Source organism: Mustela putorius, unplaced genomic scaffold (genome assembly GCF_011764305.1).
Source record: "Mustela putorius furo isolate JIRA1106 unplaced genomic scaffold, ASM1176430v1.1 tig00000738_pilon_pilon_pilon, whole genome shotgun sequence".
In the NCBI taxonomy this organism is placed as follows: Eukaryota; Metazoa; Chordata; class Mammalia; order Carnivora; family Mustelidae; genus Mustela; species Mustela putorius.
In genome coordinates, this window is record NW_025421463.1 from 112,930 (window position 1) to 134,135 (window position 21,206).

Consider the following 21,206-nt stretch of genomic DNA (forward strand, 5'->3'; position numbering starts at 1 on the left):
TGTGCTCAGCACTTGGGATGTAAGTTGCAAATTAATAGACGTCTGGGCCAATATTTGATCTTTTCTCCAAAAGAAAATGATTTGTCGGCTCTTCACTCGGCTGGAGGGCAGGGCCCCGGCAGCAGCAGAGAAGACGGGCTGCTGTTGGTGGGAGGCTGTCCGCGCCCCCCACCCCGAGGGCGGGTGGCCAGGCGGCTGTTGGGTCCCCCAGGCAGCATGTGGCGGGGTCCCAGCAAGCACTCAGGGCAGCATCTCCCACGGGGAGGGGGCGCTGTGAGCGGTACCCACCTCCCACCCCGGGCCTGGCCAGAGCCTGTGTGGCAGGGAGTGCGGCCGTGGGGGGGGGGTGCTGCTTCTCCTGTGGGAGGGCACTTGCCCTCTGCCCCGCAGGGGGCCTGGCTGGCCTCCACCTTCTGACTTGGGGAGCTAACCCATCCGGGGTCAGGGGTTTACTATAGCCTCTCAGGGCTATTTGCATTTCAAAAGAGGTGCCAGTAAAATTCTTCTGGAAGGGACTTCAGGGCCCCAGAGCAGGGAGACATTCGGGGATACAGAGCGTGGCCCGTCTAGTCCCTGTCAGATGCTGTGCAGACTCTTAAGGATGGCGAAGCCCACGGCGGGCAGCAGCTACCCTAGGCTGGGCAGGACGGGTGGGGGGCCCCGTGCCCTGCAGGGGCTGAGCTGCTGGTGGAGGGAGAGCCGTGTCCATTCCAGCTCCCCTGGCCAGCTCCCCGCCACCTCAGCGAGCCCACCAGCACCTCTGTTTCTCTTCCCGCTTTCCCCGGACTCTGGACTGAAGGGCCTCAGAGGCTCTTTCCCACAGGTGCATTAGAGCTGGGGTGGGTCTGGAGCCCACAGGTGTGTCAGAGCTGGGCCGGGTCTGGAGCCCGCAGGGGCATCAGAGCTGGGCCGGGTTGTGGGAGCCCGGGGAGTTCTGACCTCTGTCTGGCTCTGGGCTCCCTGTGCTCATTGTCCTACCTGGAAGCAGAGGAAGGAGCGTCTGATGCTGTCGGTCTCACTTGCCTTTGTTGTTGCACATTTGCTCTTGAATAGGTACAAATTATTGGTATTAGACACCCTTACAGCTCCCTCTCCTCATTAAGCCTCCGCAGTTAACAATTATTTTCTCTCTGTAAAGTGTTGGTGTGAAGCAGCGGGTAGACATGGGCAGGCTGCCAGGCCGCCTCCCTGTGCCATGGCAGGAGGACTGTAACCTGCATCCCCATCACTGAAGGCCGTGGGCCCCGGGCGCACCCCTGAGCCTCTCTGGGCCCCACGTCTCTCACCTCCGGGGGGGTGGGATCCACCCGTGCGTGGCTCTGGCAGCCCTCACAGATCTCTGGGAGCAGGAGACCCCATCACCCTGGTTTTTCTGGAGAGGAAACTGAGGCACCAGGAGATTCGGGAGCCTGCCCAAGGTCACCGGGGTGAGTGGCAGAACAGGGTTGTCTCAATGGTGTGTCTGTGAGGGCCAGGCAGATGCGTGGGGCCCTTCCTGACCAGCTTTTTGTGACCCAGGTGTCACACGGCGGCGCTCTGCCCTCCTCCGCTGGTTGGCGCCGTCCCAAGCCCACCTGAGCTCCAGAGCAAAGGAACCCAGGTCTCACCTGTCGCTGGATGGCCGTCACAGCACCTGTGGTCATTTTTTTAAACCACCACGCTCTTGAAGCCATCGAGCCCCAGACAGGGACAACTTCATGTCCTTCCTAAGGGTCCTGTCTCTGGGAACAGTGTCCCCGTTCAAGCCGGAAACCCTTCCGCCTCGTTCCTTTGCGTGAAATCCTCCACCCTCCCTACTGCCATCTAAAGAATTTTTCTCGTTTGGGAAGAGTTCAGACATGACGTGGAGGGGGATAAAATGTGTGCGTATGTGGTATAAAGGACAGCAGCGAATGCGTGTTCTGTTTTTGCGGGTTCTGTGGCTATGTGCGGCCATATACACACCGTATTCAGGATTTGAAATCCCAGAACCCTCTGATCCCACGGGTTTCGGATAAAGGGTTCTGGACCTGTCCCATTCTGTTCTGGCCATTTCCCACCAGCAGGGAACAAGCTGTCCGTCTCCGCTTGTCCTTGTCATCACCTGTTGGTGCCTGGTGGCTTCTTAATTTTTGCCAATCTGGTGGGTATAAGATTGTACTTCATTGTGGTTTCAGTTTGCTTTTCTCAGATTACTACTACTCAGATTACTACTACTACATTGATCATCTTTTTTTTAATTATTTTTTTTTTACCTATTTCAGGGTCAAAAATGCTCCAGTTTGTGGCTTGTCTCTTTGTTCATTTTTATAATGAGGTTCTTGGCAAAGTGCTTGTATTTACTGTCAAAATTATACATTTTCCTTTTAGGTTAGTGTTTTATAGGTCTTAAGAAATCTTTACCGACCTCAAGATCATACATGTAATTTTGCAGGATCTCTTCTGAAATTGGTTTTACCTTCACACTTAAGTTTTTAACTCCCTGGGATTTAGTTCTGCGTTCGGTGTGAGGTAGGTATACAACTTCATCTTGTTCTCCATATAAATGAGCGATGGTCTCCGGACCCTTTATGGGGTAGTTCCACGCTCTCCACTGTCCGTCCACTTGTCAGGTTTTCATGTGCATGTGGGTCTGTCCTGGGCTCTCTGCTGTCCACAGGTCTGTTGGTTTGCTCTGTGCTATACTCTGGCTCCTGTAGATGAAGACGGTTCTGCCTCTCGTAGACCTTGTCCCCTCCCTTCTTCACGAGTGCCCTGGCTGTTCCTGGCCTGCCCATCTTCCGTGTAGATTCGTCTGGGAAGGACCCTGTGGGGCTTCTGGTGGGAATGGCCTTGCATCGGCAGATCAATTTCAGGAGCTACCTTTCCTACCGTGGCTCCCCATATCCGTCTTTGTCCATAGTTCTTTATCTGTGTCAACAATCGTTTGCATCTGTCTGTTCTTATTTATAAAGGGCTTTTGTGTCCTTTATTAGATTTATTATTTTTTTTTTCAAAAAAAGAGTTTAGTTATTTATTGTAGAGAGAGGGAGGGAGAGAGCACGTTCAGGCACGTGCGCATGAGTGGGGCAGGGCAGGGGGAGGGAGAGAGAGACTCTCAGGCAGACTCCACACTCCGCAGGGACCCCGGCGCTCCATCCCACGAACTGAGGTCACGACCTGAGCTGAAATCAAGAGTTGGACGCGTAACCGACTGAGCCACCCCGGCGCCTGTGTTACTAGATTTATCCTTAAGTGTGTTGTATTTTGGTGCTATTATAAAAGATAAATTAGGGCGCCTGGGTGGCTCAGTGGGTTAAGCCACTGCCTTTGGCTCAGGTCATGATCTCAGGGTCCTGGGATCGAGCCCCGCATCGGGTTCTCTGCTCAGCAGGGAGCCTGCTTACTCCTCTCTCTCTCTGCCTGCCTCTCTACTTGTGATCTCTGTCAAATAAATAAAATATTTTAAAAAAAAAAGCTTTATAAAAGATAAATTAAAAATTGCATCTTACGAGACTGGCGTAAGGAAGTGCGTGTGATTTCTGTGCGCCGCTCCTCTCTCCAACGGCCGTGTTGAGTGCCCCTGTGCCTTCCAACAGGTTGTAGAGCCTTCGGGGTTTTCTAGGCAGACAGTCATATTTGTGAATGATGATGTTGTGTCTTCCTCTTTTCCATTCATTCGTTCATTCGTCATATCATTCATTCTTTTTTTTTTTTTTATTTTATTTATTTATTTGACAGAGAGAGATCACAAGTAGACAGAGAGGCAGGCAGAGAGAGAGAGAGGAGGAAGCAGGCTCCCTGCCGAGCAGAGAGCCCGATGCGGGACTCGATCCCAGGACCCTGAGATCATGACCTGAGCCGAAGGCAGCGGCTTAACCCACTGAGCCACCCAGGTGCCCCATATCATTCATTCTTTCCCCTGCTCTGGCCTTGGCCTCCGGTCCCTTCTGGGATGGAGCGCTGATGGGGAGCACCACGGCTGAGAGTGGAGTTTGCTGTTGGGTTTTGGTGGACGCCCTTCATTGGCTTAAGGAAGTCTCTTCTGTTTGTCAAGAGTCTTTATTTCACAGGGTTGCAGAATTTTATTGAAGCTTTTCCTCTACTCATTGGGGTACACATGTGTTCTCTAACAAAGGTGGTCTGCCCTGGCACCCTTTATCCAGTGCTGAATTCCCAAGATCAGCCCAGTTTGGTCTGGAAAGTTCTCCTTGTTTCATATATTGTTATGTTTGCTTGACCGTTTCCTTTCTCAAGGAGGCGCTGCATCGTGTGCAGGAGAGACTTGGCGGTCATTCTTCTCCCTCACGCGCTCCTTGTCTGATGTTTGGCGTCACAGCTGCAGTAACCTCACAGAACATGGTCGTAGTGTTCTGTTCCCGCTGTCACAAATGGCTGTGGACTTGGCAGCTTGAGACAAACCCAGATTTGTTCTCCTGCAGTTTAGGAGTTGAAGGTCCTTCGTGGACCTCCCTGGGGTGGAGCTGAGGTGTGGCAGGGCTGTGCTCCTTCTCAAAGCCCCGGGAGAGCCAGTTTGCAGGCACCGGAGTTCCTGGGCTCATGGCTGCCTCCTCCCTCTTCACGCCATGGGGCGTCTCCCTGAGTCCGCTCTGTCCACAGCTCCTTCCTCTTGCCCACCCCCTCTCTCCTTGTGAGGGCCCGGGGATTGCACTGGGTGCACCTGGCAAGTCCGAGCTGCCCCCTATTTAAGGTCTCTCGTTGACCAGCGACCTTAACCTTCGCCATGTAGCCTAGCATTCTGACAGGTTCCGGGCTTTCGGACCAAGCCCCTTGCATAGGAGGCATGATTGTGGCTGCCATACGTCGCCTTGGTAAGATTTATGAAAGTGCCGAGGGACAGCAAGAAGTGCCCTGCCCACCTGCTCCTTGGGGCCACCACCAGGGTCCACGTCTCCTGCCCACAGGCCACCTTGTCTCCTGCTTCCTTCGAGCCCCCGGAAGATTGTGGGCAGTCGGTGGCCAGAGGTTGTTTCCCCCCAAGACAAGGCACCTGGCTGGGGAGCGTGAGGCCTCTAGAGCCAGGCCCAGGTTGCGGTTCCCCACCACCCTGGGCAGCTGCTATGGGCTTCCTGCTCCGGAGGGGCTGCAGGGCTCGGGGCTTGGGGCACCTTAAACTTGGTCACCCGTGGCTCCCAGGGACAGTCCGAATTTCAGAGGCACTGCTGGTGACATTCCCCAGTGTGTTGGGCAGCTAGAAACTTGCATTATTAAACGATGCTAAGAGAGCATTCTTCAACTAATACGCGCAGGGTTGTGTGTGCGCAGCTCCAGCCAGGGGAGGAGCAGAGGAGGAGGAAGGGCACGTGTGGATTCTCACCCGGTTACCACCTTCAGGGAGGCTGAGGGCCACCGGTCTCTGACCGTCCGGGTGGCTGGAGGAGGAGCTTGAGCTGGGGTCTCCCTGGCTGGGTGGTGGATGCGACAGAGCCTGGGACGTTCCAGACTATCCTTCCCAAGTCTGTGGGCCGGTGGTGGGCCAGTGGTCTGTGCGGGTCCCTGGGCTCCGTGACCAGCAGGCTGGGCTGCACTGGGTGGGTTTGTTAGTAATCTTGTCTTTAAGGTTCTCTTGGGCTGACGGCCACTTCCTGACGTGTCCAGGGCTGGAGAATATGGGAGGGCCCCCGTGCGGGTGTCGGGAGCCACATTGTCTCGCTGGAGGGTGTCGTTGGAGAGCAGGGAAGGCTTACTGGCTCTTGGAGATCGTTTTGGTTCATGGGGCCCCTGCATCGCTGCTTCTGTCCTGGGCCCAAAACCACTTGTTTCAGGCCCGGGTGACCACCGCGCATCCCAGCCAGGGGTTCAGTGCGGCTGGACTTCTAGATCCTGTCCAGCGGACATTCTTACAGATCGTGTGGTTGGTCCTTGGCACGAAGCAGGGACAACAAGTGTTTCCTGGGGAAACTCTCCACGTGATTCCGATGAAGCCCGAGGCATCTCACCACCGCTGTGGACGCCCCCCCCCCCCGCGCCCCCTGTGAGGCTCCTCTCGAGATCCTGGGTTAGCTCGATCCCGCCAGTAACCCAGCGCTTCCATGGCGGCGGGCTCTGTCCAGCCGCGGGGCCTGCAGCGGCCGCGCCGCTCCTCCAGGTCCGCACGGTCCTTTGCTTGTCCCCGACTCTCCACGGCGTGGCTCTAGGGAACGGTTCTTAAAATGCCTTTTAAAATATCTTTTCCCCTTCGGATGACATCACGCCGTATGAAGCAGATTTTTATGACACTTAACTCCTTTTTCCTTTTGTTTTCCACGGAGGTGAAACCGGCACAGCACGGAAGGGTCCGTTTCGGAGCGCTCTGCCCGCCGTGCGCGCAGGTGCCCTCCCTCGCCCCGGTCCGAGCGTCCCGTCGGCCCAGAGGAGGCCCGCGCCCGCCGGCACGCGCTGCGCTCCCTTGGCGACCCCGCGTTCCGCGTCTGCTACCGTGGACCCGCCTGTTCGGGACGTTCCACATAAACCCGTCATACAACACGTGGCCTTTTCCGCCTTTTCCACTGTGTTGGAGGCGCAGCCGTCGGTAGCCTGGATCTGCTCTTGTGCCCGCTGGGGCCGAACAGTGTCGCAGGGCAGGGATGGCCCACACTGGGCTTCCCCGCTCCTCTGCTGACGGACGCTTGGTTCCGCTTTTTGGCTCTTGGACTCTCACTGTGACTCGTGTGCAGGTTTTTTTTGTTTTTTAAGATTTCATTTATTTATTTCAGTGGGAGTGAGCACGAGCGGGGGAGGGGCAGAGGGGGAGGGGAAGCAGGCTCCCCGCTGAGCAGGGGCCCGACGTGGGACTCGATCCCAGGACCCTGAGATCATGAGCTGAGCCGAAGGAAGAGGTCCAACCGACTGAGCCACCCAGGCGCCCCTCGCGTGCAGGTTTCCTGTGTAGATTTACGTTTTCGAGTCTTTTGAATTCTGCCAGGGAGTGGCATTCCAGGTCTTCTGTTAATTCTGTTTAACTCCTTGAGGCTCCAACCCTTAACTTGTAACTGGAAGTTCTTTATCTTGACAAGAACGTGTTTGCTCGGGGTCTCAGCGCTCTGCTTCTGTGGCCTGGGCTTCCCCGGGGAGTCTGTTACGATTTCGTCTTCCAGAGGGTTCCATCAGCACAGACTTGGTGAGGGAGGTCAGTGTTGGGGGGGGTGGTGAGCAGGGAGTGGTCGGCCGGTCGTGGGCCCACAGATGGGCTGGGCCGAAGGAGGGGCCGGGGAAGGGGTGTAGGTGGGGGGCCCGAGGTCACTTCAGGTGAAGGAAGAGTGGGCTGGGGGACGCCCGTGGTTAGCGGGGACGGTGCACGCTGTGACCGGAGGCTGGGCTTGGAGCCCTGCAGGAGTGTGGCTGCCCCCAAGGTGGGGGTCCAGTGATGAGCCCGGTGGCTGTGGGGGAGGCCTGGGGGTGCTGGCAGGGCAGGGGCTGTGAAGACCTGCCTCCAGCATTTGGAGGGAAGGGTCCAGGGGTGGATTTATAGGGTGAGGAGGCCTGGGATTGCAGAGGAGAAACCCAGGGGGTGGGCTTCCCCGGGCGGTCATGAGGGGCCCTCTCTCTCTGTTGTTAGGCCAAGGCCGCAGGCACATGGGGAGGGAGGAGGGGCCGCTGGCTCTGCCCTCTTTGACCTCGGCCCCTGGCACCAGGCAGAGGTGCGTCGGCCCCTTCAGTGCCTTGCAGGGTCACTGCTAGGTAAACCCCGGGGCGTGTTGGGAGCACGCGTGAGCGGCGTCAGGTGTTGGTGGACGCTTGAGGGCCCCTCCCCCATGGATCGAGCAGGGGCGCGGATCTTCCCTGGCGGAGTGCCCGTGTGTCTGACTCTGACGTTTGCCTCACTGTCCGCCATCACGTGTGTCACCCTGTTCCCATGAAGGGAGCCCACGCCCAGAGATGCAGGTTCTGGGTTTGGCTTTTGCTGCTACAAGAAGAAACCAGATGCTGTCCCTGTGGTCTGCCCTCAGTCTGGCCTCAGAGAAACAGCAACCGCCTCCCGCTCCCACCCCGAGAGAGGAACTGAAATCCATTTCAGACCCGACCGCCCCCCAGCAGGCCCTCCCTACCTGTGGTGAGGCTGTGAGCCGGGACAGGATGAGGGACAGGCGAGCAGCCTTTGTCTCAAACCGGCTAGACGGCAAACGGCGCCCTGGGGATTCAGCCACTGCCGGCATCCCGGGCTGTGCCTTTCAGGCCTGGCAGGGCGTTGCCAGACCCTGGGGTGCACTGGGGTGAGGTGGCAGAGACGCATGGCAAGTGGCCTTGTCCCCTCCTGGCACCGGCTTGGTCTTTAGCTGGCTGTCCCCGAGTCCCCAGGCGATCAGAAACTGCTGTCTCCTCCCCTGTGGGCTTGGCAGACCCTCCTAGGTCAGGTCGACAGCCCTCTGGGCCCTTCACCCCCCGTCCGTCGGACTGGAACCCATTCTGGGTGGGCCTGCCGCCTGCTGCCGAGTGGCCTCGGCTGGGCTTGTCGGTCAGCCCCTCCGTCCCTCAGGGTCCTCATCTGTGGAGAGCCAGCAGGGGTGTCCCTCGCAGTCCGTGACAAAGGTGGAAGTGATGGTGCTGGGGAGGACGTTGGCCGGAGCCTGTGCTCGGGCCACACCGTGAGAATCTGGATCTGTCCCCTGTGGTGAGCACAGGCCTTGACCCATGTGCCTCCGGACCCCTGCCTCCCCCCACACCCTGCATTTCCATCTGTCCCGGGTTGACTAGCAGGCCCTCAAGTTCATGTTCACCTGGAACCGGGTTATTTGGAGACAGGGTCTGTACAGATGTGATCACAGTAAAGCTTTGGGATGAGCTCATCCTGCATTGGAGTGGGCCCCGACCCGACGACTGTGTCCTTTTAAGAGGGGAATTTGGACACAGACACACATGGGGAGGAGGCCCCCAGATGGCCAGGAAGAGACTGGAGAGAGGTACCCGCAAGCTAAGGGTTGCCAGCAGCTGCCTGCCCCTGGGAGAGAGCCGTGGGACAGATTCTCCGTCAGAGCTCCAGGTGGAACCACCCTGGGACGCCTGATCTCAGACTTTGGGCCTCCAGACCAAGAGGATGAACGCTGGCTAAGCCGCCCAGGCTGTGTGCTTTGTTATGGCAGCCCCAGGACACTGACACGCCCTCTTGCCCATGATGGGCCAGGCCTTGCCTCTGTTTTGCTGCCTTTTTTTTCAAAGACTATATTTATTTATTTTGAGAGAGAGAGAGAGAGTGAGCACACATGAGGGGGAGGAGCAGAGGGAGAGGGAGAAGCAGACTCCCCGCTGAGCAGGGAGCCTGGTGTGGGACTCCATCCCAGGACCCGAGGATCATGAACCAAGCTGAAGACAGATGCTTAACTGACTGAGCTGCCCAGGTGCCCTCTTCTTTGTTTTTTGTGCCGAGGTGTTTCCTCTCCAACCGAGTGATGACCACCATTCCTCCAGGATACCCACCTTCCTGCCGCCTTCTGGGGTCGCATTGGCACCACGCCTTACCAATGTGGCTCTGTCCCCTGCGGGCTCCCGGCTCCTTGGAGGCTGCAGTGGGACCTCTCCCTGCAGTGCCCCAGGGGTGGGCCCCCCACCAGGGACAAGGTCGTAGGATGGCCTCTATGAAGACCCACAGAGTAAACCTTCACTCGTAGTATCTGTGGCTCTGCGGGAAGCACCTGCTGGTGGATGTCCCGCCACCGTGGTGGGACTGTTCGGTCTCTCTCCTCCTGTGACCTGGGGACAACGAGGTGACTCACCTTGCTGAAGAAAGCAGTGGAAATCGCACTGGCCTGATTTGGGGCACCTCCAAGCTGGTTTGTGGCCCTTGCTTGTGGGCAGAGCCCCAGGGGAGCTCCGCGTCTCCTAGAATGAAAATGGGCTCTTCGGGGATAAACACTGAATGAAATAAAATGGTGCAGGAAGGTCTAGAGGGGAAAGTAAAAGTCACCTAAATAGCAGCAAAGTGACAGCACTCCTCCGAACTGTCACGGTCAGCAAAGCAAGGGCCATCTGGGAAGCTGTCCCAGCAGGGCAGAGCTAAGAGGACGCGACGGCTGTCGTGTGAGGTCCTCGAAGGGGTCCTGGACCAGGACGCGGGCAGCAGGGAAAAGTAGGGAGCTAACGTGATTCTGTCCATAATAGGGGACACGGCGCTGAGCATGCGGAAGCTCTGTACTGTCTTGCGATGCTTCTGTAACACGGACACTGTGCTCAGGTGAACGCGTATCAAAGACAAACAGGGACGCGAGCAGGACCCGTCACCCTCGCAGGACCCGTCACCCTCGCAGGTGTTCGCTTACTTGCCGATAGCTCTAGGGCTCTGCACAAACGCATGTTCTTGTCTGTGGGAAGAAGCAGCTCACTCTTCCCCTAGCATCACATCGTCAGATCTGCCTCACTGTCACCCTCTGTTGTGGTGGGGACACACAGCGCCCCATGTTGGGGACGGCCGCAGTGTTTCCGTGGTCCGTGGCCCCCGAGGATGGGCAGTCGGGCGTGTGCCTGTGGAGGCCCAGAGATCCCGCCTGAGTGACCCAGGTTCAAAGCGAAGCCATCACCTCCACAAGACCTGGGGTGTCCGGGATGATCGCGGGTCTGAAGGAGGTTGACGGTCAGAGTCCTAGCAAGAGGGGTGTTCTGTTTTCTTGCGCGTCCGACCTGAGTTAATGTGTCGGTGCTTTGTCCCCGAGTGGAGCGGTCTGTCCCTGGAACGCAGCTCCCTGTTCCCGGGCGTTCCTCCATGCAGTGCCCTCCCGGCAGCCTGCAGGACGGTGGTTGAGATGACAAGGGTGTTTCCTAACAGCTGGCATCGGGAAGCAGGCACACACTACCCTGTATCCTGTATTATTATCATGGGCCGTGGGAAGAAGGAAAGAAAGACAGACATCACCAAAAAATTAGCTTACGTGGCACACTGAGACCCAGATCTGTGTGTGTGATGTCCGTCTTGGGGTTAAAGAGACGCCGGTGCAAACCCTCGTTTTTCCCTGCCCCTCCCTCCTCGCGTGCCCCCTCCCACGAAGGTTTATCTGGCCACTTCGGAGTGCCAGCAGCTGGTACAGCAGGAATGAGACCTGAAGGTTCTCAGTCCTCGTGGGCTCCCGGGGAGACACGTACACACAGTCCGGTTGGGCCCCTCCTGAGCAGGAGGGTGGGGGTGTGGCAGAGTGTGGATGGGGAACATGGGGGGCCCCTGTGACGGGGCCCAGATGACTGAGGGGAGTACCCACCAGCCGGCAAGGAGGTCGGCACGCTGGCCAGAAGATAAGGTGTGCAAAAGCCCTGGGGCAGTGAGGGGCGCCCGGGTGGCTCAGTGGGTTAAAGCCTCTGCCTTCGGCTCAGGTCATGATCTCAGAGTCCTGAAATTGAGCCCCGCATCGGGCTCTCTGCTCAGCGGGGAGCCTGCTTCCCCCTCTCTCCCTGCCTGTCTCCCTGCCTATTTGTGATCTCTGTCAAATAAATAAATAAATAAATAAATCTATCCTTTTAAAGAAAAAAGGCCCTGGGGCAGGGAGATCACATAGGACCCCCAGATGCAGTACGAAGTGTGGGCTTTATTCTGGAAGCCACTGGGGGCCCCGGGCCTGGCGGGATGAGGTGGGCGTTTTGGGATGCCTGTGCGAGGACCATGGTGGGAGGAAACCGAGGCAGCTCCAGGTCAGCCCACATTCCGGGGAGGGGCAGGGCCTGTGTGGGGGGAGGGTAGGAAAGGACCCTGTCCTGCCACAACGTGCTTTGCCACTTCTTCTTGCCTTAACTTACTTCTGACTGTGGCGGCCCCAGGCCCTTTGAATGTGAGCTCCCAACTCCGCTCTGTTGCGGCTCTGAAGAGGTTGTCGGTGGAGTGTGCCCTTCCCTTGCGGGCTCTCCACACCGAGGTGACACCGGTGTGGAGAGCCCGCTTCCACTTTCTAAATTCGGCCCTGCTGGGTTTTCGTGAGGACGAGCTGGACCAGTGGCGGAGCGCCCCGTGCCCGTGCTCCCGAGCCGGGCTGCTGTCAGTGGGGCGCACACGGGGCCCCCTCCAGCTGTGAAGTGGGGGATGCTGGTTTTCTCTGCATCTGAGGATCTCGGGTCTGCTGTGGCCATCAGACGGGGTACCCGGAAATACTGCGACTTGGGGGCACTTATGTTTTTCTTGTTGGGACAAGTTTGGTGACTCAGGTCCCTCCCGAAGGGGAGTGTGGTGCTCCAGTGGCCGAGAGAAACATTCCCAGTGTCCACAAGCTTCGGTGCGTCTGTCCCAAGTGATTTGGGGCTTTGTGGGGACTGTGCTAGGGCCACAGGGACAAGGTGGCCCCCGGGTTTCACCGTGTGACTTGCCTTCTCAGTCATCCTGGTTTTCCAGAAACAAGTGGGGAAGGGTCCCTGCGTGGCTCCTGTGCTCTGGGGAAGCACCCCAAGGCTGCGAGTTACGAGAGGGTAGGAGGGGTCCCCCCAGGGCTCACTGGCCTACACAGTTGTCTCTGTGCCCCATGGAGCTGGCAGTGCACTCGTGAGGGGCACCGGCTGGAGCACGTTGAGGGAGCAGACGGGAGGATTGGGCACAGCTGCAGGGCCGGAGAAACCAAGCCGAGCCAGAAGGGTGCGAACCTGCCAGGTTTTTCTCAGGGACCCGTAGCACATTGGGGGTGAGGCCTGGGAGGCAGGTGAAGGCCCCCTGGGCGTGGCGGCTGCGCCTGTCCGGGTGCTGGGGAGGCTAATGGTACCAGCCTAGAGCTACGCTGGGAGAGCCCCCGTGGCCGGCCCTCGGACAGCTCCGCGGAGGCTGGGCTCAGAACCGATGCTGTGCTCAACAGCGTAACCCGGATATTGCGCCCTCTCTGGCCTCACAGCCCTACCTACCTCGACGCGGGGGTCGCTTACCTCTGTCGGCGCGGGTGCACCTCGTCTCGTGTGTGTCTTTCTAAAGCAGCATTTGCTGAGCGTCTCCTCCGTGCGGGGCTCGTAGGGAAGCATAGTGTAGAGCCAAGGGAAGACGCGCCGTCTGCGTGGTGCAGACCAGGGTTGACCTGGACAGCGCCCTCCTGGACACTGTGGGGTCTGAGCTGGGCGGGGCTGGGTGGGATCAGAGTGGGGTCTTTCTTCTAGTGTCTGGAACAGCTACAGAGATGGCAGATGGGGCTCAGTGTCCCCATGGGTCTGGAGCAAAGCGTATGAGGTGGGGGGCTCGGGTGGCACGGGGCTGGGTTGTGGGTGGTCCTGGGATGTCCTGCTGAGCGGTTAGGGGGCCCATGGGGTTCCTTTGAGCAAGACAGACTCAGTGGGAGCTGTGCTTTGGGAAGCCGGGTGTGGAGGGAGAACGGGGGCTGGGAGCAGGGGTCAAGGTGGAGGTCACTGGCGGGGCGGCACGTGGGGCTTGGGGAGGCTCGGCTCGCCTCTGCCACACTGAGTGCATCCGAGGCTGTTTCCAGGTGGGACTGGAGGGGCCCAGGACTTCGAGTGACCCCGACCCCCTGTGTCCACAGATGGCGTCCACAGCGTGGCCGCGCTCTGCACCCTTCGGGTCACCATCATCACGGACGACATGCTGACCAACAGCATCACCGTCCGCCTGGAGAACATGTCGCAGGAGAAGTTCCTCTCCCCGCTGCTGTCCCTGTTCGTGGAAGGCGTGGCCACGGTGCTGTCCACCACCAAGGACGACGTCTTCGTCTTCAACATCCAGAACGACACGGACGTCAGCGCCAACATCCTGAACGTGACCTTCTCGGCCTTGCTCCCCGGCGGCGTCCGCGACAAGTTCTTCCCGTCGGAGGACCTGCAGGAGCAGATCTACCTGAATCGGACGCTGCTGACGGCCGTGTCTGCCCAGCGCGTGCTGCCCTTCGACGACAACATCTGCCTGCGCGAGCCCTGCGAGAACTACATGAAGTGCGTGTCGGTGCTCAAGTTCGACAGCTCGGCGCCCTTCATCAGCTCCACCACCGTGCTCTTCCGGCCCATCCACCCCATCACCGGGCTGCGCTGCCGCTGCCCGCCCGGCTTCACGGGCGACTACTGCGAGACGGAGATCGACCTCTGCTACTCCAGCCCCTGCGGCGCCCACGGCCGCTGCCACAGCCGCGAGGGCGGCTACACCTGCGAGTGTCTGGAGGACTTCACAGGTACATGGGCTCCCGGGGAGGCGGGGGCGGCCTCGCCGTGATGCGGGGGGGCGGCATCTCCTTCGTGACACGCAGGCAGGCGGCCGGTTTCCTGCCAAATGCCCCGAGGTTGCTGTGGACCCCGCGTGATTGGACTCACCCTCTTTTTTTTTTTTTTTTTTAATTAAGATTTTATTTATTTGTCAGAAAGAGAGAGAGCATGAGCAGGGGGAGGTAGAGAGTAAGGCAGGCGTCCCGCTGAGCAGGGAGCCCGATGGGGGGTTCGATCCCAGGATCCTGAGAGCATGGCCTGAGCCGACGGCAGACGCTTAATGGACTGAGCCCCCCAGGCACCCCCGGAGTCACCCTCTTGGTGAGGAAGATGATAGAGTGAGGGCCACCTAAAAACCTGCACCCGTGACATGGCATGCGCTGCTCTAAGTGGCTTCAAACCGGAAGGGCTTGATTCCGGCTTTCAGGTTAATTGGTCCTTGTGCGTACTGCCCCCGGGGGAGCCGGGAATCCTTTGGGTCTGGAGAGACGGGGCTCGTTGTTCACGCCCTGTTGTCCCCGTGGAGACGACTCATCTTCACCGTGAAGGGCTCCTGCCTGGAGACGTCCTGGCCAGGTACAAGGATGCACCTGCCTCTGCTCCAGGGGCAGCTGACGATGATTTCTGGGAACACGGAGGCCGAGCAGTACAGAAATGCACGGCCTTGCCTTGGCCTTCCATTGCAGGTCACGTAAGATTTTGGCCCGTTTGAGAGAGACATTTCCAGGGGCCCCGCGGTGAGCAGCCTGGCGTTCGGGAAGGCTGTCTGGGATCCCGTGGGACCTCACGCGTGCCGGCGGGGGCGTCGTGATTCCCGTGTGGACCGTGGCCTCGGCTGTGCTGTTCGGAATCCACAGCCGAGACGTCGTCGTCGGCTCGTGTGGGACAGGACACAGTTCTCGGGCTTAGAGCAGGGATGTAGGGTATTAGCGGCTGTTTATGAAGCAGGGAGAGAGAGTGGGGTGGGGGGCACGGAGCGAGACGGCGGCTGTTCACGCGCTCTGCATCGGAAGAGGAGGGAGGGGGCTGTTGGCAGCCAGGGGCGATGGGGTGCAGGCCCCGGCTTGCTGGGTCTGAGCCCCGGACTGGCCGCAATCCAGCGGTGCGGCGAGAAAGGCACCTGATTGCCGGCCCCGTGTCCTTCCCTCCCCCGCCGGTCTGGGGCGGGCTGTCCGTCTGTCTGTCCCGCTGGGGCCCAGAGGTGTCTCCCCCACTGTCTCCCTGAGTTGGAGCCCTGAACTCCTGGCTGTGCCGGGGCGTGGTGTTGAGCGGGGACGGGAGGCTAAGGAGACCCCTGGCCCTGCTTCCTGGACGATGTAGCTGGGGCTCTGGTCGTGCTGCGAGGCCAGGACCGAGCTCCCGTCTCCCCGGCTCCTCCCTGCCCCGAGCTGCCGTGGGAGCTCCGTGGAGCTTCGCCGCGTGGTGGTGGCAGGTGCCCGCCTCTCCTTCCCTGTTCACTGCAGTGAGCCGGCCTCTCGGCCTCTTACGCGGTGGCTGACAGGCAGCGGCTGATGATGCGGCAGCCCCTCTGCCCCCCGTGAGCTGCTGTCCCCTGTCCCCTCCCCTGCACGTGGCCTCGGCCGGGAGAGTGCTTCCTCCTGTGACTCCTGCTTCTGATGGAGAAGCTGTGGCCCCAGACGCCGGGGTGCTCTGGGGATGCAGCTGGTGTACAGTTACTCCCTTGCTCCGTGAGTATTAACTGAGTGCCTACTGCTTGCCTACCCAGTGCCCACATCACACTTGCCCCTGCCCAGCTGGGTGCGCCACCCATGGTTGTCTGCGCAGCTGGCCCTCTTTGGGGTCAAGACAGGTGGCGATGGGGACCAGGAAGGGGACAGCCCCTCAGGCAGCCTCCACACGCTGGCGGAGGCCTCGGGTGGGGTCTGGTTGGTCCCGGAGACCAACTTCACCTTGGGGGCCACAGCAGGCCTGGGTTCCAGAGGTCCTGGATGTAAGCGTGGGGCTTTGTCTGGGCTGGGAAAACCGAACCTGTGGACCCTTGATTCCCTCCTAAGAGGGCTCGAGCCGCTGGGTGGACGGGACGTTTTCATCATGGGAGTCATTGCTGGAGAAATAATGACCGCGAATGGCCCGATGTGCCAGGAGACCCGCTGAGTGCCGCGAGGGGCAGGGGCGTCATTTGAGTGTCTCTGGCCCTAAGGTCATCACATGTGTTTCCCTCGGAGATGAGACAGGCTCAGCCTGATTGCTTTTCCTCGGTCCCCCTTCCTCGGGGTCTCCCGGGCTCCCTTTGAAGCCCTCCTCTTGCGGGCGGTAATTGCGCTCATTTGCTGGTGCTGAAGGCAGGCCTGTCGTCGCCAGGGTTTTGTTACCTGCTCCCTGGTAAGCCGAGCCCCGGCCGCGGCGGGGAAGCTGGACTCGGCCCAAGGCCCCCGGAAGACCCCGGCTTCCTGTGTGCCGCCCTCAGACAGGAGATGGGCTGCGCGAAAGAGGGTGTCTGTTAATCTCAGGCAAGGCTCCTGAGTCTGGGCAGCATATCCCCGGCGGCTCTCCTGCGTGTTTCTTAAATCCGTGCTGGGCTCAGAGCCCCAGGGACGGGAGCACCGTTGTTGCAGGGGAGCCCGGCCCCGCTCCCGGAGGAGCAGACAGGACGGCGGACCATGTTGTGCACGCCTTCTCCTGGGTTCCTCCTGAGCCCCGCAGATGTCGCCCAACGAGCCGTCCCCTGCCCTGTGAAGGTTCTGGAAGGTTTCCCAACATCCTCGGTGCCGTGTTTATGGGTCAGTGGCTCTGCTGTCATGTTGGGTAGAGATTCCCTTATTTCTGTGCCTCTCAGGGCAGTGGTAACTTGCTGCTAACGGTCCTGAGCCTTCCGTGTGCTGTGCTGTTCTAGAGGATTCCACATTTGGTATACCCGAGTCCCCACGTTGGCAACAGGCCCTGTCTGTTAGTGGGGTGACTCAGGTGCAGAACGGAACAGTGTCTAGTGGTTCTGACCGGGGGGATTCTGCCCCCAGGGACATTTGGTGCTACCCGAGGACATTTTTCTTTTATTTATTTATTTATTTATTTGACAGAGAGATTACAAGTAGGCAGAGAGGCAGGCAGAGAGAGAGAGGAGGAAGCAGGCTCCCTGCTGAGCAGAGAGCCTGATGCGGGGCTCGATCCCAGGACCCTGAGATCATGACCTGAGCCGAAGGCAGCGGCTTAACCCACTGAGCCACCCAGGCGCCCCACGAGGACATTTTTCTTTTAAGATTTTATTGGTTGATTTGAGAGAGAGTGAGAGAGAGAAAGCGTGAGCATCGAGGGCAGAGGGAGAGGGAGAATCCCAAGAAGACCCCGCACTGAGTGTGGAGCCCGACACGGGGTTCGGTCCCACCACCCTGCTCATGGTCTGAGCTGAAATCTGGAGAATGCTCAGTGCAGTTCGCCACCCAGGTGCCCCCCCAGGGCATGTTTGGGGCAGGCGGGAGAACGCCCGGTGTGCTGCCCAGCGTCGCAGGGCACCCAGGACGGCCCCGCACAGAGCCATCCCGCTGGCCAGTGTGTGCTGGGGCAGGGGAGCCCACCGCTGCCGATGGCACGGGGACCCAGGATGCCAGCCCAGCGCTCTGCTTCTGGGCTCTGGCTCGTCCACCCTCTGGACTCGGGGGTGGCACGGCCTGGCTGTGACCTGGCTCTTCTGGCAGGTGTGTCCCAGCTTCTTGTAGGAGGTGCCTCCCATGTGCAGTGCACGGAGGGTGCAGCGTGCAGCACGATGACCAGCGCAGGGAGGGCAGTGGCGCTGAGCAGGCCAGCCACCCGGAGAGGCCGCCCGCCCGCTGCCCATGGGGCCGGCAGGATGCTCTTCCTTCCCAGAGACACTGGGCCTGATTAAACCAGGGCCTGACTCCGAGTCCTGGTGTTGTGGTCTCTGCGTCTGTCCCTCCTCATTCCCTCCCCTGCTGACGCTCACCAACGCTGGCTGTGGCGGTGGCTGTGGCGGTGGCACGGATGGAGTGTAGGCTGGCCCTTGCCCCATGTCTCTGAGAGCCCCATGAGGTGTGGGACCATCGTCATCCAGTTTTCAGAACACCAAGCGGAGGAGCTGGGTGGGGGGCCTGGGGAGCTCCGTCCTGAGCTCCTGTGCTGCCCAGGCCAGGCTCACCTACCCCCTGCCCCTCCTCCCTGGGCTCACAGGACATAAACCCCTCATACCCCCCATGACTCATCAGCCAGCACAACCCGACAGTTGTGGCTCCATGTCCTGTCCCATCTCTCCAGCGCGCCTGGGAGACACTGCCCCTGGAGTGGGGGGGCCTCACCCTGCGTCTCCCGCCCCGCGAGCTGCTCTCCGCACAGTGCCCCGAGAGGCCAGTGACAGGTGCGCTGGGTCACATCCGTGCTGCTTAAGCCTTCCCAGGGCCCTGCTGCTCTCATGCATAGTCGGTGGCCCAGGTCCGCCATGTCTCCAGTGGCCCTTCACTGGCCTTCCGGAGACACGGCGGCTGTCGCTGAGGACTGGCGTGGGGAGCGCACCTTCCCCCATGTCTGTGCCCTCGTCGTGGCCCCGACCCCCCGTCTGCCTGCTGCCACCTGCTCCCTCCTCGGTGCCGGGCACACAGAACCTGCTTAATCGGTACCTGCGCACAGGTGACGGGGTCTGGCCCGTTTGTCCGTGGAGGCCAGAGAAGACGTCCTAGGGGTTCTCCTGTATCGTGCTCAAAGCAGTGCCCTTGCTGCTTTTGTCACTGAGCTGGAGTGGACAGGAGAGTCCCTTCTCGGGGGTGAGGGGTCACCAAGGCGTTTATGACTCTGCCCTGCTGGTGGGACGCCTGGCCAAGCGCGTGTTCTTGCCGCACAGCCGTGGGCCGACGCTCGCTCCCGGGCTTCTCATGCAGGAGTGTCTTCTTGTGGAGCCCTGCCGGGTGGTTTATGGTCCCAGGTGAACGTCGGGCCTCGGGGTGCATTCCTGAGAAGGCGGCAACTTTGATATCTCGGGGGGCAGGGTGGGGTGGGGGCAGGGTCTTCTGTGGAGGGAGGCCTGGTGGTGGCCACACCCAGATGGGGACCATCGGGGTGCCCCTCCGCTGTCGCCGTGGCCGAGTCTTGTGCTTACGGTCCTGGTGACATTAGACCCCGAGGCCGCCTGACTGGACTCACAGGGTGATTCAGCGAGTCCCAGAGACCAGCTCTGCCGTGCAGTGGGAGGCCTGTGGCCGTCCCCAGGCTTCGGCGTCCGGGCTGGGGACACGGCATGGTAGCGGGGGCTCTTCTGCTGACAGTTGGTCTGCTCTGGGGGTCAGTGGGTCAGTGGCCACTTAGGAGAGTCTCAGTGATGCTGGCTTTTTGTGCTAACCACTCCTGGGTGGAATGTCCCAGTTTTCCTGAGGGAGGGCCTTCTGGGGATCTGTCCTTGTGCTGGCACCCCCAGGGCCGGGGCCCAGACTATCCCCTGTGCTGATCCCCTCGGGCTGGGGGCCCTATCCCCTGTGGGGAGCTGTCCAGGACCAGCACATTCTGAGAAAGTTCAAGGCCAAAGAAACTGTTAGTATAAAAACCTAATGACCTTTTCTGCTAAGAAAAACATTTAAAATCAATTCTGGCCCCTCTTGGATTCTGTTGTTAGAAAAACGCACGTCACTCCAACCGCATGTTTTATCTTGAATTCTCTTGTCGGCGTCCAGACCCTGCAGTCATCACGTGACACATGAATGCGCGGCACTGTCCCAGGACCCCGCGCCTCTGTGCCGGTGTCGGGGTGGGGGGCACCCACACAGCGCAGGGTTGGGGGCTCGCCAGCGCCGGCCGCGGTCCCCGCGGTTAGAGGCCCCCCTCGGAGCCATCTGCGAGGCCGGTTTGGTCCTTAAACCAGAGGGTTCCTGGTTATTCAGAGTGAGAATCATGGCCTGGCCCGTCAGGAAACGCCTGAGCAGAACGGAGTTCGCCCTCGGGAATCCGTGCTTTTCGGGTGGTGGGCGCGCTGGGACCGCCTCTCCTGCCCTCTGGCTTTGGCTCTTTCTGCAGACCCCGGGGTGGCCGCTGGCCCTCTTTGGCCTGTTACCGCACAGCTGCGTGTCGCTGCCCTCCTGGGCGACTTTGTTCTCTTAGACTCGTGCACTGGGACCGCGGCGAGGGTAGACTGAGCCGGGAATCTCGTGTTCACGGAATTCGCAGTGCCCTCCAGTCCCGGCTGCGTGGCCGCGGGGGGCGAGGACGGTCGTCAGGCTGACCCCGCGCGCCCCGGTGGGCTCCTGTCAGCTCCCTGCAGGCGCCCACATGAAGGAGCCCTCGCCGGGGGGCGGGATGCCACAGAAACCGGTCACCTCACAGGCCCGCAGGCCCCAGTCCGGGACCGAGCGGGGCAGCCGCAGCCCTCGGGAGGCTCGAGGGGAGGCTCCTTCCTGCCTCTTCACTTCCGGTGCCTCGGGTGACCCTCGGTGCTTGTCCCTGGTCCTGCCCCTGGCCCTCGCCCGGCGTGTGGGCTGGTCTGCATCCCAGTGGCCACTTGAAGGACAGTGGCGCTGAGGCTGGGGTCCTCCCTCGTCTAGTGTCATCTTGTTTTAACTTGATCGCGCCTGCAAGAGCCTGTTTCTGAATAAGGTCACGGCTGCAGGTGCCCGGGAGTTTCAGGAGTCGAGTGTATGGTTTGGGGGCGGGGAACACCATTCCACAGGCTTCGGGCTGCTGGTGATCAGCCGTGATGTCCCCCCCCCTTGCCAGCCTGCTAGTCGGGAGTCCGCTGGGGCCAGAGGACCCTCCTGGGCAGGTGCAGCCTCCTGCGGTTTGTTTCTCTCTTAGGGACCTCAGCCCGAGAGCCTCCCCGCCAGCCTCACGTGGCGGGCAGGTGAGCCGGCCGTGGGAACGGGCTGGCCAGGAGCCGAAGTGTAAACAGCATATCCAACGTCCAGCGGTGAGCCACCGGCCCGGGGATGTGCCTCCTGCAGGCCCAAAGCCCCCCTCCCCCATGCTGTCACGCTGCACCATGGGAGGGGGACGTGGCTCTGGGCCCGCAGAGGCTGGGCTCACCTGGTCTCCCCTCAGCCAAGCTCCTGCAACAGCTACCTCAGGTCCACGAATGAGTGGGTTTAGTGGCTGTTCGCGGGTCTCTTCTCTTAGGGCTCCTCCGGGAGGCTGGGGGGAGGCTCTCCGTTTCCAGCGTCCGGCCTCAGCCTGAACTCCTCGGCTCCTTTCCCAGAGGGAGAAGGGGAGAG

General features: G+C 60.3%; 1 protein-coding gene across 3 annotated transcripts in view; it reads left to right on the forward strand.

Moving 5' to 3' along the window:
- Positions 1-21,206, forward strand: part of CELSR1 (cadherin EGF LAG seven-pass G-type receptor 1) — a 128,768-nt gene that overhangs the window by 34,974 nt on the left and 72,588 nt on the right. For all 3 annotated transcript variants that reach the window (XR_006607761.1, XM_045083685.1, XM_004775466.3), the window contains exon 2: positions 13,380-14,018. Coding sequence is in view for 2 of the 3 variants with exons in the window: in XM_045083685.1 (XP_044939620.1) it covers positions 13,380-14,018 (639 nt within the window). In the remaining variant the exon portion in view is untranslated. The remainder of the gene's footprint in view (positions 1-13,379; positions 14,019-21,206) is intronic.